The sequence below is a fragment of the Anser anser genome, assembly GCF_964211835.1.
Source record: "Anser anser genome assembly, chromosome: 3".
Classification (NCBI taxonomy): domain Eukaryota; kingdom Metazoa; phylum Chordata; class Aves; order Anseriformes; family Anatidae; genus Anser; species Anser anser.
The window spans coordinates 108,142,497-108,158,654 of record NC_139722.1 but is presented as its reverse complement, the minus strand read 5'-3'; the positions used below and the strand labels follow the sequence as shown (position 1 = coordinate 108,158,654).

At 55.4% G+C, this 16,158-nt stretch overlaps 1 protein-coding gene across 1 annotated transcript; it reads right to left on the bottom strand.

Moving 5' to 3' along the window:
• Nucleotides 1-1,975: 1,975 nt before the first annotated feature.
• On the bottom strand, nucleotides 1,976-9,572 carry OVOL2 (ovo like zinc finger 2). The gene is made up of 4 exons (XM_083827883.1): nucleotides 9,322-9,572; nucleotides 8,569-8,759; nucleotides 5,743-5,932; nucleotides 1,976-3,185 (listed from the first exon to the last, which is right to left on the bottom strand). The coding sequence occupies exons 1-4, from the start codon at nucleotides 9,419-9,421 to the stop codon at nucleotides 2,875-2,877; spliced, it is 792 nt and encodes a 263-aa protein (XP_083684009.1). The 5' UTR covers nucleotides 9,422-9,572; the 3' UTR covers nucleotides 1,976-2,874.
• Between the last annotated feature and the right edge of the window lie 6,586 nt (nucleotides 9,573-16,158).

The window sequence follows — 16,158 nt, the reverse complement described above, 5'->3', positions numbered from 1 at the left end:
ATGTTCTGGACTCCATGTGTTGGTTGGGCTTGGGTAAATCAAGGGAGTATGGAACAGCCGGGCAGCACTGGGATGGGACTGCATCCTCCCTCAGCGCATCACACGTACAGCCACGGGGTGCCTCTGGGCTGTGTAAGTTTTCATCCTCATCCTGCCTCCTGCTGAGCGAGGACAAGCCTGGAGCCTGGGCAGCACAGGCACCTGTTGGCTTCACCTGTGGTCATCTGTGTAACAAAAGCCTTCTGCTACTGAAGTTGGCAGCCTTCCTCAGACAATGTCAGATTGTAAAACTATCCTTAAGTCTTGGACGAGCCTGTAACGTCAGAGAGCCAGGAGGAGGTAGGCAGTCTTCAAAGAGAGTATTGGTAGAAGTTACTCGTGCCTAGCACTTCCGGAAGCCCGTCTGCCTCGGGCATCCCCCTGTGAGCTCTCAAACAGTTCTGAAGAAGCTGTTGCCAGTTTTGTCCCGTGACAAGCCATTGCCAGTCCCATGCAAACTGAAATCCACTTTGTCACCAGTTTGAACCAACTTGTCTGACTGTCAAACTGATGTGCCCAAGGCGTCTGCTCCGGGGAGTATCTGTCTTCTACAGACAGCAGGTGATGGGGGCAGTTACTGCAGCTGTAGTGTCAGCCTTGTTGGAGCTTTGCTCTCCAGCCAGAGCAGTTTTGATTCTGCTACTTTCTGTTACGTACTGCTTTGTTCTGCTGCCCCGAGTGCTTTCTTTGAAGCCACACAGAGGACCCACCTCAACGTGTCTGGTTCCTTCACCAGAGACATAGTTTGGCATATTGGAGGGAAATCAAAAGCACCGTGTCCTACAACCTTCCACTGACACCGCTCAGTTACAGGGGCACTGTCTCAGAAGAACTGGGGATCAGTGCGTAAGCTTTAGGTGTTTTTGCAAAGTATCTTCTAATTTACCTCAGATGCTTTTTCTTCCGTGGACTTGCTACTTCTTGAAGTATTCTGCAGACTTCCCTGTTACATAGATTACAAGTTTGTTCTTTACACAGTAGCGTCACTTTATTATCAGTGTTTTCAAGGTCCCAAGCACCCACAGTTGTGCTGAATAAAATACTTGTATCTTTAGAAACCCTAAAAGCTCTTCCCTGCAAGAACTCAAGCAGATGTCTGTACAAGACCAAGGCATCTTGAGAGGTTTTTTGTTTTGTTTGATTCTCAGAATCTTACCATTTTAGTAGCAACAATTATTCTGGTCCTGGCCATGACTCTGTTTCAGGTCTGTTATGGTACAGCTTTTGTTTCAACGTACACAGAATGTGGCATGATCTTCCCCAAAAGTACAGCTTTATTTTGAAACACAAATGACTTTGGGAGTATTTAAAAACGAACACCATTAATTATGATGCATTTAAGTTAATTAAAACCTGTTTAGCAGCTGTGTCCATTAAGACATGAGACAGATGAATAACATGTGCTTGGACCAGCATAACCTGTGATTGCTGAGGAAGTTGTCACCCCACCCTGACTTTCCTTAGACACCCAAGTGCCCAGGAAGGGCTGCAGCAACTTCTGAAGAGGTTTAAAGTGTCACGAAGTTTCAGCAACAACAGTTACAGCACCTCTACATTTTTTTTTTTTTTTTACTTTTTTTTTTAGTCCCTGAATTCACACTTGATGGTCCCTATAGCGCTACCATCTCGGTTGTCCTAGGTCAACAGGAGCTGGAGCAGGAATGTAAAGGGAGTCTGAAAACAACAAAGGCATCGTACCAGTCCCTCACCATCATCACCACCTTCTTCTCTGGTGGCGTCAGTCTCACCAGGAGCCTTCTAAACTGATGGTGATTACACATTAGGGGCCAGATACACGCGTATAGTTTTGCATTGATCTCGTGAGGCAGACAGCCTAAGCTGTGCTCTTAACTGCATTGCGCAGCTCTGTTGTACTAACTAAAGGCACCTGATTTTTAAAAATTAAAAAAAAAACAACACACACATGCACACCATAAAATACACACAAAAATGCATTTCGACGTGACAGAAAATATAAATCTTCAAGTCATTAAAGTGTTTTCTTTGAGTTTCTGGCTTGATATTGATGTATGTTAAGAGGATGTGGTAATAATCAAATGTGGTAATAATCCCCAAAGCGTGCGTAACAAGTCCAGGAAAGTCAGAGTTAAGGTTACACGCTTAAATCTAAATATGATAAAATGAGTTCACAGCTTAAAGTACCTAGAACGTGACCGTAAGGCTGCCCTGGGATGTCACTTGCTAGAAGAGAAAGTTTAGGAGGGGAAAATGTTCCGCGTCCTTTTTAAATAAAGTTTCATCTCACCTTGGGTCACGGTTCTGGAAATCATTAGTTTACTGCACGGGGAGTCAGAGTTAAGGTTATTTGCACATTTAAACTTAGGTACCGATACAATGTATTCCTGTTGGTAAGCCCATTTTAATTATTTTTGCACGTGAGAACAATGTACTTGTAGCTGCTCTTACATGGCCCCTCTCACCCAAACCTCTCAAAGGCAATTTTTACAGGAGGTAACTGTTGTCGTCTTTAAGAAATGCACTGGGGAACGGTGAACTGAGTGGTCAGCAGCCATTCGGATGCGTAGCAGAGCTGAGACAAAGCAGGTCACCTGAATGCCAGTTCAGTAAATGCTCCATCAAATAGGTGACAGCCCCTTCCAGTCTTTCCATTTTTTGACCAGACAGATGTTTGCGTCACGTATGGGAATATTTCTTTCAAGTTGAGGTTCTGCCAGGATCAATAGAGTCCCGTTAACAAAAGCATCCCTTTTCTTTCAGGGATTTCTTCCAAAATTGTTTTTTTAAAAAAAATAATAATATATACGTAGTCCTACATGTAAACTTCATTCCTGCAGCCCACTGTAATCCACTGCGTTACTCATCCTTGTCGTCGTCTTTGGAGTTCCTCTGCAGGACAGGGCTCAGTTTGTTTTGCAAAACTGCCGCGAGTTTTTTTGAGGTTTTTTTCAGGAAAGCACTGCCAGGGTGAACGTTACTGACGTGCAGGTACAGGTCCTCCTGCGTGGGGCCGGTGTAGCCGCAATCCTCGCACACGTAAAGTTTGTCTCGCCTCTGTTTGTAGGCATATTGCTGCTGCACCCCGTGAATCTTCTTAAGGTGGGATTCCAGGGAACACCGCTGGGTAAATGCTTTGTTGCAAACCTCACATTTGTAAGGACGAATTCCTGCAACATCAAAAGACAGCGATTACTCTTCTGGTTTACATTTGTTACAGCCGAGTGAGGAATCAGCTGAGAGAAAGTCTTTGTCTTATTAGATATTGAGCAAATTCCTAGCGATAGGTAGCTGCTCTAAGGAAACTCTAAATAAGACATTTTACTTTTAGGCTAAAATTTTCAGGAACGGTTTGAGATATTTGGGAATACAGAAATGTTTTGATAAGGCTCAGGCAGATGCCGAAGCTAACAGGTGCCCATCAGTGCTTTGATCCCAAAGAACAAACCGTTACCCGCTCTGGTATAACTTACTCCTTAAAATGCCTGACTTGAAATTTTAGTCCTGTGATTAGGTGAAACTGTCGGTTCCAGCTAACCCTTCATCTTGGCATTTGCAAGGAATGAAATCTTATATCTTGGTAAGTTGTTAATTTTTCTCTTTTAGTGAGCAAGGCTTAATAACGCTTCGGTGGATGGCTGCCAAACATGAGCGTTCGGCGATCGCAGCACTTCAAACAAGCAAGACTGTTTTCACAGGATGGAGTTTTAATTATTGGGCTTACAAGCTCGGGTTCTAGAAAAGAAGTGCATTAAGATGAAAGAAAGACGTATGCGTGCTCCGGAGAAGGAAGAAGGGGCTGGCTTGTGATTTGAATGCCTGAACAGTTTCGTTATAAAAGAGACCGAGCAGTGGAGCATCCATTTTATCACCAGTCAGCACTGATTTAACAACAACCACCCCCCAGCGCTTGAAGGGAAAATACTTTAGGGTTTAGCAAGGCTAGAAAAACCCAAACGCTGTTGTGATTTTACTTATTAGGGAGTAGCTCAGTAAATTTTCAAGCAAAGACCAGCCTTAAAGCTGACACAATGTTAGCCCAGACCCTCTTCTTCTTCAATGGAAGGAGCGTGGAAGATCAGACCTAGGGTAATAGGCAGGTAAAAAAGGGTGAAGTGTAAAGCAGCGGACGGCTTTAACTTTGGAAGCGAATTGTGTTCACAACTCACTTGCTGTAATCTGTACCAGAAATTCAAGCTAATTCGGAGTTCCTATAAGAAGCATCTTGATGCTGAGTCGGGTCGCCCCTCTCAGCATCTGCACGGGTCTAGGCCCGTATCAGCTGATCAGGGACTGTACCTCTTCATTTTTAAATTCCCTTTAACTGCATATATTAGTTATTTTTTAACATTTAACTCTGCTTATGCTGTGAACCTGGACTGGCAGGCTCAGCTTTCCCACCCTGTGACACTACCCTGCTGTTGCAAAGTCCAGTTACAAACAATTCCCACCGGGACACCTGAAATTCAATAAAGCAGGTGTAGACCAGCACCTGCTGCGACAGAATAAAGCCCACGCTATCGCTCCCAGCCCCAGTATCCAAACATCGCCCAGCTTCCCTCAACAGCAATCGACTTCGACAGGAAATGAAAAAAAAAAAAAATCACAACTGTGGCTCTTGGCAAACAACCCAAACCAGCCCAAAACATTGGCTCTGGCCAGTGCATTCAAATCAACGGGGGCGGCATCGTTTTTGCGAGGTCCACTGCTGAGGAGCAGCTCCCAGCGGACCTGCTGCGCCGCTAGCAGTGCACCTGCTTAGTTCTGCCTCATCCCATAAGCAAAGGAAAAGGGCACCGCAGAGCAGCCCCAAGCAACCAGCAGGTCCTGTAGGCAACGGCAAATGCAGAAAGGCGGAGCGCACCCAGGAGATGTGGCTGCCTCTTCTTCTGGGCGCCCTGCAGTGCAAATTAAAAGCCTCCCGAGCGCAGCCAGCCTGGCTTGCCACAAAGCATCCTGTTTGGTGAGGATGGACTTGAAGGGCGTTTAAACCACCGCTTCCACTTTGAGGGGAAAAAAAAAGGAGAAAAAAAAAAAAATAAAGCAGCCTTCCCCATGCTCCAGGTTAGCACAAGCACTTCTGTGAAGGGGTGAGCACCCTACTTCCAGTGTCTGAAACGCTTTGCTTTGACCCAAGTTCATTCAGAATGAGGACAGACCCTCACGGATCTGATTTTTAAATCGTCGCAGGGTAAAAACCAGCCTCTCAAACTCCTGCCTAAGGTAAGACAAGTTCAGCACGCGGGCACAGGACTGTGCAGCGCTGCTTGCGGGCTGCCCACGGACGGACGTGTCGCCTGGCTTCCCAAAAGCCGGAGGCGCAGCGTGAGCCGCGTTCTGCTTTCTCCAGACAGCGCCGAAATCGCACCACAGCCCCTTTCCACACAGCCCAGCCCGCAGGGACGGTTCGCACCACGGCAGGAGAAACTGCTGCTCGTTTCCTCTAGAGGGCAAAGCGTTTTCACCCAGCGCCTGCCCGCGCTCACTGGTGCGCGCTCGGCTGGGGCTGGCGGGACCCAGGCGTGCTGGGAGATGGGCTCACATCGTTCCCTTTCCTCCACCACATCGCTGCTATTTTTTTTTTTGTTGTTGTTAATTTTGCTTTACCTTGGTTTTGCATTTTCCCCTTGGAGGCTTACCCTCCCCTCCTGTCCCTGTCCCATCTCACCCCTTTCTCCCACCCCCCCGCCCCGAGCAGCCCAGAGCCCCCGGGTACAGCAAGCTCACCAGTGTGGGTCCGGACGTGCCTTTTCAGATCAAAGGTGTCGTTGAAGCCTTTCCCGCAGAAGGTGCACAAGTGTCTCTTCACCTGGCTGTGGCACTTGATGTGGCGGTTGAGCATACGCTGCAGGCGAAAGCCCTTGCCACACAGCTCGCAGGAGTGCACTGTCGCATCGTTACAGGTGCCCGTGGTGAACTGGGGAACGGAACAGGACCGGGTGAGGAGGTATCGACATGGCAAAGACAAAAAAAAATAAAAAAGTAAAAAGAAAGAAAAAAAAAAAGGGGGGGGAGAGGGGTGCTGGCTCATTGTTTACGTTAAAAAACTCTCGGGATAAATTCAAAATGAAAAGTGAAAGCATTTGGGAGACCTCTGCTTGCCCTGCAGTAAGGTGCCTGGGACAGACGTCAGGCGGACACGGCCCTACCGGGGAGCGAGCGGCACCTGCGGGAGCGCTGGACGCGGCTGCAGGCGCAGCAGACCTCATGCCTAAGCAGCAGCCCCCTCTCCACCGCCTGCTGGCCCCCTCCTGGGCTGTGCCGCGAGCCCCCCAGCAGCAGGGACCCTCAGCCAGCCGCATCCAGCACGCCTGCTTCGGCCACAAGCCCCTGGCCACCGGGCAGCGAGCGTTCCCTGCCGGCAGCACCTCCGCTACTCGCGCCTCTCCCCGCTGCCTGCCTCGACGAGCAGCGGTGACCGCTCACGCTCACGCTGCCAGTGCCCGGCTCAGCGAGGTTAATAAAAAAGCAGCTGTGTCTGCACAGGGGCATTGCAGGGGATGGGGAAGTTCAGCTCGGTGCCGGCGTGGCCGTGTACGGCAAGCTCAGCTTGAATCCCTCCCCGGCTGAATGAGACCGAGGAGCGGACACAAATAAAAGCCCCTTGGACCGCAGGAGGAGCATCGGGAGAGGGAGCAGCGCTGCCACGCCGAGCTGATGTTAATTCACAGCTCAAGGCTGCGGGAGATGCTACGATGCCCTGCAGCTTCCCCTTCAGAGATGCTCCTGCACGCTGCCACGTCTTCCCTGGGGATGCCCCGCCACAGACCTCCCTGCAAACATCGCTGGTTTCTGCTGGAGGTTTTTCACCCAAAAAAAAAAAAATAGTTAATGGTGTTTCTGGCTGCGCAGGTAAATTTGGCGAGATAAACTGAAGCAAGGTTGTGCTGACTCAGTGGAGACTAAAACAATGGCACTAATCTCCTCCCATCGGTCCCCGTTGCTTGTTAATTAGCTTGAGAGTGTCATTATGGGTTAATCTCCTCATTCCCATTTCTAATACCAAAAATATTGCGCCAACTCCATGACCTAACTTGACTAAGGGAGACATTGATGATTCAGCTCTTGGGAAGAGCATTCCTTACAATGAAGGTTTACTGTCTGGAATATGCAAATACTTCATTATTATTTTAATTATTCTTGGGGCAGACGATGTGCTCACTGCTAGCCACTCGAGCCAGGTGAAAGCAAGCAGAGCAGCGGCACCACGCACACGGCATCGGCACTCGGGGTGCTTTTGGCGAGTTTCTGTGGCATTCGTAGAAAACCTAACTCTGCAGAAACAAGGTTAACTACACAGGTCCTCTCCATGGATTTTGATGTAATTTTTGCTAACAGCACAAACTAAATTATAAGAAGCGGGCTCAACTCAAACAGCAGCGAAGCATGAAAAGAGGAATAGGTTTGGGGTTTCTTTTTCCTGAAGAGCCTGTTATTTTTCCTGCTCCTCCTCCTTCACTTACTCATGAAGTAACGTTACCTGAAATGGTTTGTAAAAGCCAGAAAAAAAAACCAACAAGCTAGCTGTGAGACATCGGGATGTGAGACTAGAGGGGCGGCAGAGGGAGAAGTACGTTGGGCAACAGGTAGGGCTCCACCTCACCACGGCTGCGTATAAGGAGAGGAAAAACGTAGCGTTCATTACAAGATTGATAATGCCATGGCTGAAACTCTGTAATCCCCACACAGACAGCAGGAACATTTACAGCTCCGTCCAGCAGAGCAGCAGCCAGGGTTTAACGAGGCGCTAACTAGCCATGGCTAAAGGCATCTCCTCCTTCCCAGCACACGGGTGGCCTGGGGGCCTGACCCCACCTCAAGGGGCAGCCGGCATGCTCGCAGATGGACGTGGCCCTGTGCCTCACATCACACCATGCATCCCACTGCACATCCCACCCCACCGTGCAGGAGTTTGGGGTCTGATCGCCATGAGGAGCCCACTCCCCGGTTGCCCTCGCCGCCTTTGGGGTGAAAGCACCGCTCTGCCCCACTGGCCCTGCCCAGGGGACCCAGCCTGTCACAGCTCCTGCCCGTGGGCTTCCCACATTGAGATAAGCGCTCCCGTTCAGCCGAGACCCCCGCGAGGTGCCAGCAGGACCTCAGGACCTCTCCCGGGCGCTGCCCTGATAAGCCACGAGGGCATGGGGCTGGAAGAAGCCTCACCGAGGGGGTGGCCGCTCGGCCACCACCTGGGAGAAGGGCTCTGGAGGAGGCCCGGCGCTGAGGGCCACATCCACCCCCGGCCCACGGGGCACGATTCCTCACACTGGTGCTTCCTGCTGGGTTCGGAGCTGCGGCGGGCCCGTGTCCAAGCAGGTCAGGGGCGGCACGGCCCGGGCAGGGCTAAGGGAAGGCAAAGGGCGCTGGAAGATTACGGTACATCGCTTGCGAGGCTTGTCCCAACGCCGCCATCCTGCTCCTGGGGGGCGACTGCCTCGGTTTGCGGGCTGGGTGCTGGCGCCTCGGACTAACGGAGCTGAGCTCGGCGCCTGGTGCCCCCCACCAGCCGCCCTCAACATGGGGTCGCCACACGGGGCCACCCGTGTCAGTTACCTTGATTTTCGATCTGACCACGGGGCGCTTCACGGCCAGGTCCAGCAGCATCCCCCCGGCCGTGCCCAGGTCTGCGGGGGCCGGCCGCGGCGTGGGGGGGTCGCTGGGCTCGGCGTCCCTCGTCCCGCTGCTGCCGCTGCTCTCCAGGCTGCAGCTGTCTTCGTAGCCGAGAAGGACGCAGCCGATGCCGCCTGCAGCGGGGCCGAGGGTGGGGATGCAGAGAGACCAAGAGCGGAGCGGGATGAGAGCGGGACGGGGCGAGGGAAGGGGAGCAGAGGCGGCGTGAGGGGAGCGGGGGGCGGCGGGACGGGGCCCCCCGGGGCCGTGCCGTGGGCAGGGGCTGTTTAACCTGCGGGCGGGCCCCGGGGCAGGTTCCCCGGCTCGCTCCACAATCGGAAACTCAAACACGGACGGTCCCAAAGTTCAAACAAGCCAGCTCCGCTCCGCCGCCTGCCCGTTATACCCGGGGCAAGGGCAGGCGAGGAGGAGGAGGAGGAGGAGGAAGAGGAGGAGGAGGCAGCGGGAAGGGGGGAAGCCGGGAGGACCCCCAACCCCTTCTCCCCCACACACACACACACACCACCCCATACCTCCCACCCCGACACGGGGGGCTCCCAAAACACCCCCGGGGGTGGGGGTGCGAGGCTCGGGGCCCCCCCTCCCCACCGGGCCGCCTCCCGGCTCCCCACCGCCCCCCTTTCCCCGGGGGGGCAGCGGGCTCGGGGACAAAATGGGGGCCCGGCGGTGCCTCACCTGGGATGTAGGTGTCGGCTCGCTCCTCGTCGGGCAGCCCAGCCCAGCTCCGCACGGCCGGCTGCGGGCTCCGCCGCTTCACCAGGAAGGCTCTGGGCATGGCGAGGGCAGGGGGCACGGCTCGGCACGGCTCGGCACGGGGCTCTTCCCCCCCCGCCGGTGGCCGCAACCCCGGCGGGGAGCGGGCACTGCGCTGCCGCCCGCACCGGGCCCGAGGAGCGGGGAGGGGAAGGGGAGGGTGCGAAAAAAAAAAAAAGTGGGGGGGGAGAAGAGAGGAGAGAGAGAGGGGAGGAGGTGGTGTTGGGGGGGGGGTGGGGGGGGGGTGGGAGGAAAGTTTCATAAGGTGGAATAGAAAAATGCACCAGGAAACTTGGGAAGGAGCATGCGTGCTGCAAACATAACGGTGTCAACAAGTCTGCTTACCTGTCCGACCGGTTGGAGCGGCTGAGCTTTGTTCCAGCCCTTCCTAAGGCATGAATGTTTGCAAAAGAATTTCACGTCTGAAAATTAAGAAGGAAAAAAAAAAAAAAAAGGGGAAAAAAATAAAAAAAAATATAAAAAAAAAAGCAAACCCCCCGCTGCTGCCTCACCCGGAGCCCCCTCGCTGGGGGCGGCGGCGGTGCCCCCCCACCCATGGGTGCTGGGCCCGGGGTCCCGCTGGCGCTGCCCGCCCCCCGTGGGTGCCGGGGAAGCGGCTGGGCTTGTCCTCGGGGCAGCAGCGGGCAGGGAAAGTTGTTGGTGTTATTATTTTTTCTTAATGACAAGCTTTTCTTCTGGGAAGGAGGAAAAAAAAAACTAAAAAAGAAAAAGAAAAGGCTTTATTTCTTTATTTTGTTGTAGTCGTTCGTTTCAAATGAAAAACGTGTCAAGGCCTCGGTCTTTTCTCTCTATCCTTCCCCCCCCCCCTTTTTTTTTTTTTTTCTTTAATTTGCCTCTTGTCCTCTCCCCCCTCTTCCCGAAGTGGAAATGAAACAAAAGAAAAGAGGACGGGTGGGGGGAAGGAAGCAAGAGAAACAGAAGAAAACCCACAAAACTGCGCTGAAAAGTCTCCGAGCGCCGCAGAGCCCGCGCACGGAGTGTCCTTGAATATTTAACAACATTCAGGGGTGCTTTCTCCTGCCCTGTGCCTGTTATTTCCAAGCCTTCCTCCCCGGGCACATCCTCGCAGGCTGCTGGGGCTGCGCACGGAGAGCTCCTTCCCCGCACGGGGAGGCCTTGCGGACGGCGTCGCTCCCCCCCCCCCCCCCCCAAAAAATTGCCATTTTCCTCCCAAAGAGCAAAAGGGCCATGGGGAGACGACAGGGGTCTCGCTGTTCGGCGGCAGGGGCCAGAGGTGGGGCTGTCTGTAAAGGACGTGCCCTCGAATGCAGCAGGTCCCCGCGTGTCCATCCAGAGCCCGGGGCCAGGACCTCCAGCATTTGGTGGGCGACGGCCCCAGCCCCCGAGCGGAGCCACCATCGGGTGCCGCATGGCCGGGCTCAGGGCTGAGCATCCCAACCCCTGGCGTTCCCAGCCAGGAGCTGCCTTTCGGTAGGGACCCCCCTGCTGCTCCCCGGGGACACCAGAGCACCCGTGAGCACTGGGGGAGAAGCGACCCGAGCGTGCCTTCGGGGGGATACCGCTCGTAAACCTCCTCTGTCTTTCTCTTTAAGGCTATGTAATTTCTCTGTTATGTCTGCGATTTTGCTCCAGGTCAAGATGCAGCTACACGGGTTTTAATTGATTTTTTGCAATGCTTTCAACTTGAGGTTTCTTTTATTTTAACCACTCCTTGTCTTTTAAGCCAGCAGAGGCAGCAAACGTCATTAATCACAACACTCCTGAATGAAGAGCTTGCTGTGACTACTTCAGCATGTTCTTGGCTTTTTCAAACCCTGCTTTGAGGTTCCCACTCAGCGAGGTACCGGAGCGCGCTCTTCACTTTAATTGGGTGCTTCAAGTCAGACGTGCACTTACATGCACGGCTGAATCAGGAACTTTATTATTATTATTATTATTATTATTATTATTATTATTATTATTATTATTATTATTATTATCAGCTCTGGAGCCCTAACGAGCGGTCAGGGCTGCCGTGTGCCCGGAGTTGATGGCACAGGGAGGAGAGGAGGTCCTGCAGCCTCTGGCAAGGCGAGAGGAGAGGGATGGAGAGGCGGCATGGGGAAGACACTGCCTGGATCAGATGGAGCTCTGCCGGTGGTGGGCTGCCTTCTCCTTGACCCAACAGGGGAAATACAGACCGACCGTGCCTTGGTGTTGTTTGGGCTTAGCCCACTCTGCTCTGCTTGCAGCATTTCTGCCCCAAACTGGCAGCAGAGCTTTGGGGACACAAGGGGAAAGAGGCTGGGAGCGTCCCCCTTCTGGCTCCTGGATGCTCAGGGAAGGAGCAAGAGGGTGAGCATCGCTCCGGCACCACTCACTGGTTCAGACACCTCTAAGCCCCTTGGGAAGCAGAAGACAAATGCTGCCTTGCCTAAAAACACCGTTCCTAGCTGTTATCTAATCACACGTCACCTGGTGTCCTTCCCCACCGGCCCCTGCAGAAACGTTACGCGTACAACCCCAGCGCCCTCATTACTTAATAAATAACAACGCTAACGAGATAATGGCACACAAGCCTTTCTGTAGGATCTTGTTTAATTTTCAGCCTTGCTTGGGTGTGGAAGAAAATCCAGTATGTTAAATTAACATTTTGGGTGTAAATCAAATTAAATGTACAAAACGCCCTGTAGGGTCAAAGCACAATGAGACCCACCCTTACATATTTGACTACTAAAATGTGTTTCATTTGACTCAAATCATTTGGGAGTGAGAAGAGAGAGAGATGGGATCAAACAATGCATCAGCCACGCGATGCTGTCGCAATCGCAACCCCCTCCATCCCGGGCAAACCCCTGACGTGGGGACAGGCTGACGTGGGGGACCGGTCCTGTCTGGAGGGCTCCCTTTCACTGCCAGCATCGTCCCGGTTGATATAATAATGAAATAAAGTGGAGAAAGGGTGCACAAGAGCAGGGACCCCTGTTTAGAGAGTGTGGGAAGGAACTGGGCTTGAGGAAGGCAGAGAGGGAGGAAGAAATGCTCAGAAAGAGGCAAAGGGGTGCAAGCAAAGGCTCCTGTCTGCTGCTGTGGGGGTGAGGAGGACTCAGCTTTACCTGCAGACGGGGGGATTGGAGCACGGCCAGCCCCGGATGACATCTTGTCCCCCATGCCATCACCACCCCGCCTGGATGGGGGGACACTGGCCCCAACCCACAGGCTGCGTGGGGCTGCTCTGCTCGTGAGGGACGGGCCAGGCTGAGAGCTCTGTGCCCGCAAGGACCCGGTGCCTCTTTTCCTGCCATTTCTTGTGATTTTGATCCAAACAGGGCTGGATGGAGTTGAGACCCTGACTGGCCTGGGAGCCTGGAAATGCGGCAGCAGCGGGTTTGGTTGCTGGCTCCCAGCTCGGATGGGGGTTTAATAACATAAATGGGGGGTTTAACCCACATAAATTATGTGGGTTTATGGGCACGACTTCATGTCCTTCACTTCCTGGGTGCTGCAGCCTGACCTGGGCTGCCCCATGTCACCCAAACACCCGGCTGCCCCTGTGTCCGGCTCCCCCCCGCTTTTCCCAGAGGCATTTCAGGGAGACAGGGAGGAGGCCGGGTGTCAAAATGCCGCCTGGACGCTGCGAGAGGCACCCCGGCTTGGCACCTTGAGGGCTCCACGTGCACCCTGTGCAGCAGGACGGGGAGCCGGATGGGAAAAGCTGCGCTCCATCCTGGGATGAAAAGCTTGCGGTCCTACAGCATCCCCCTGGGGACAGCCCAGCCAGGCAGGGCCTCTCTCTTGTGTCACGGAGAGGAAGGAGCCCAGGGAGCAAGTGCTGCGGGCTGGGCCTTGCTGCCACCTCTGAGGGCATGTCGTCCCCCAAGGCACGGAGGTGCTGTGGGACCAAGCCTGGCCACCGAGGAGCCCAGCTCCCAGCCCAGACGCCGGCGGCCGCCCCAGTTAGCGGAGGAGCCGCTTCTCCACAGCCGGGTGGCCGGGTGCCAGCACGCCTCGGAAGGAGGGCGCAGCGGCTCCCCGAAACCTCCCCGACGTGGAGGGCGATCTGCTGAGCAGCCAGGGCTGGAGGGACGCAGCAGGCGCCGGCATCGGGGGCGCGGGGGAAATGTCTCCCCGGGCTGGGGCTGCGTGTGCTTCCCTGCCCGCTTTCAAAGCACCCCACCGCGCTGACTCACCGGGCTCCCGGCTCCCGGCCTCCCACATCCCCTGCCACTCCCAGCGTCTCCCTGTCTTTCTCCACCGATACCTCCGCTTCCTTCCCACTCCCCTCCCGGCTTGGCGCTGTCTCCCCGGCCGCCCACTCGCCGCGGCTCCGCTCCCTCGGGCGCCCAGCGGCGCCCCGGCCGCTCCCGGCGCCCCCCTGGAAAGCGGCACGGCCGCCCCGGCGAGGTGCAGGGCTGCTACCGAGCTGGATGTGGCAGGCACGGGTACCGAAATCCCACATGCAAAGCGGGGGCTAAGTAGAGGAGGGAAAGCCACTCCTCGTTGACGTCCCCACCACGCTCAGAAATCCATCGCAAGCTTTATTAGGCACCGGCGCTAACCTCCCAAAGCCACATCCCCAACGAGGCAGAGCCCCCCTGGCTCCTTGGGTGACCCTGTGCTGCTGGTGGTGCCCTGGTCCCTGCGACGTTTCCTCGGGGGACGTCTCGGCGGCACCCATCCAGCCAGGGGATCAGCAGCGACCGGGCAGCACCTGCTCACCCTCTCCCGCTGCTTTTGTCCCCGATGGGCACTGCTGACTCCGTTCTGGAGGGAGACGCTTGCTCACCACGTCCCGCTCAGCTCCCTGCGCCACCACGTTTCTGTATCCCCATGTCACGGCTTGGCCGGTGCCTGCTCCCACGGGGTGACCCATGCACAAGGCAGGTGACACCCCAAAAAAGCCGCATTTTCCCTGCGGTCAGCCACCTGCTTGGGAAAGCACTCCCTGAAAAACGTGGCGTTGGCTGGGGCCGGTGGGAGAAGGCTGGGGTCTGACCCAGCCAGCCCTCTCCTGGGTTCCTAAAAATACTGAGCGTGCTTTCAGGACGGGCTTCAAATCCCCGCTTCCTGCAGCTGGCACGCGCCGATAAGGCGCTGCTCAGGGGCTAACGGGCACGTCCTAACCTCTGCCGCAAGCTCCGGCATCCCCCCCGCCCCAGCCCAGACCTCCCCTGGGAGAAAATCCCCGTAAATGGCATCTCTGGGGCTGGGGGAGACTTCCTCATTCCTGCAGGATGACCGGCAGCCATAAAACCCATTGTATGCATACGGGGCACTTCTTTACCCTTTCAGACGGGTGGGAGCGCACCTCGGGGAGCGGCGGGGTGCCCTCCCTGCCATCCTCACCCTCTGGGGGTGGACACGCGGGTTCCCAGTGCGAGCAAGCACTAATAGGGTCACAGAGAGACAGGGACGAGTTGGAGGAAGAAATAACTGTCTTGAGCCGGGCTCAGGTGCTCGGGGAGCATCCCACGGCGAAGCACCATCGCTGTGCATCTGGGGAATTTTGTAGCATGGAAATAGGAGAGGTTCATCTGGAGGGGGATCATCATCATCATCAGTGGGACCACCGCTGCCAGCACGAGTCTGCCCCGAGCTGGGCCGGGGGATGCTCGGGACACCCCGATCCCGGTTGCAGACGGAGCTTTCCCTCTCCTGCCCCCGTGCTCCCCGTGGGGACCCAGCGCGCTGCCGGAGCGGAGCGTCCCTGCCCGAGGCGGCCGTGCCGCAGCAGAGCGTCTGTTCAAACATGCCCAGAGCCAGTTACCCATCAGCGCAGGCCCCTGCTGCCTGGAAAATCGCCCCGGGAGCTCCCGGCTGCCGCTCCCAGCCAGGCGGAGGCCAAATCCTGACTTTTGCTCCCTCTGCTCCCGCACGGCCGCAACCTCTCCGTCCCTGGCGTGGTCCAGGCTGGGTTTGAGGGGGGACGAGTGATTTGCAGCCGGATCTGCTCCCTCCCCGGTGGGGAGCTTCCTTCCTGCTGCTCCCTCCCCCTTGGGGGCACCCTCACCCTGCACCGACCCCAGCAAGACCCCAAAATTGCCCTGTGCAACCCTTTTGCCTATGGGGGGAGAGGGGAAGCCAAGCCAGGCCACCGCCCCAGCCAGAGGCTTGGGTTTAACCTCACTGGGGCAGAGGATGACCCCAAATCCTCTTTATCCACAGATAAATCCTCCCTGTCCTTGGGGAGCCCCCAGAGCTGGGGGTTTCTGGGGGATGGGGACGGGGATGGGGACTGGAGCAGGGACTGGGACGGGGACGGGACCTTCCCCGGGAGCAGCAGCTCGGCTTTTTCCTGCAGAGCCACCTTTGTCATGCAAGCTGCGGGGTGGGTGATTGCTTTCAGGATTACTCTGCCAACTGTTTTTTTTTTTTTTTTTTTTTGCACAACGGTTTTTATCACCGATGCCTTTTACAATGTTTACCAGAGGGGGGGGAAAAAAAAAAAAATCCACGCCTTTCGAGCGTCCCTGCCTGCCCCGCGCTCCCAGCAGCGCTGCCTGCCCTGCTCAGTCTGCGGACAAGGGTCTGTGAAATTGCCACCAATATAATTATCAAGTGTTGTTTTTACATCCTCCTCTCGCCACTGTGCTGCTAGACTTTGGCCTCGACCTGCATTTCACCCGCCTGTCCCCGTGCTGGGGGGGCCCGGGGGAAGCTCCCCAGCCCGGCACCCCCTCCGGCACCCCAAAGCGCCCCAAAAGCACGGGAGGTGGGGAAGGGAAGGGGCGAGGCGTGCCGTGGGGGAAGTGGGGCGATGTGGAGGGGTAGCAGAGGTAGCTGAGCCCACAGCTTGGC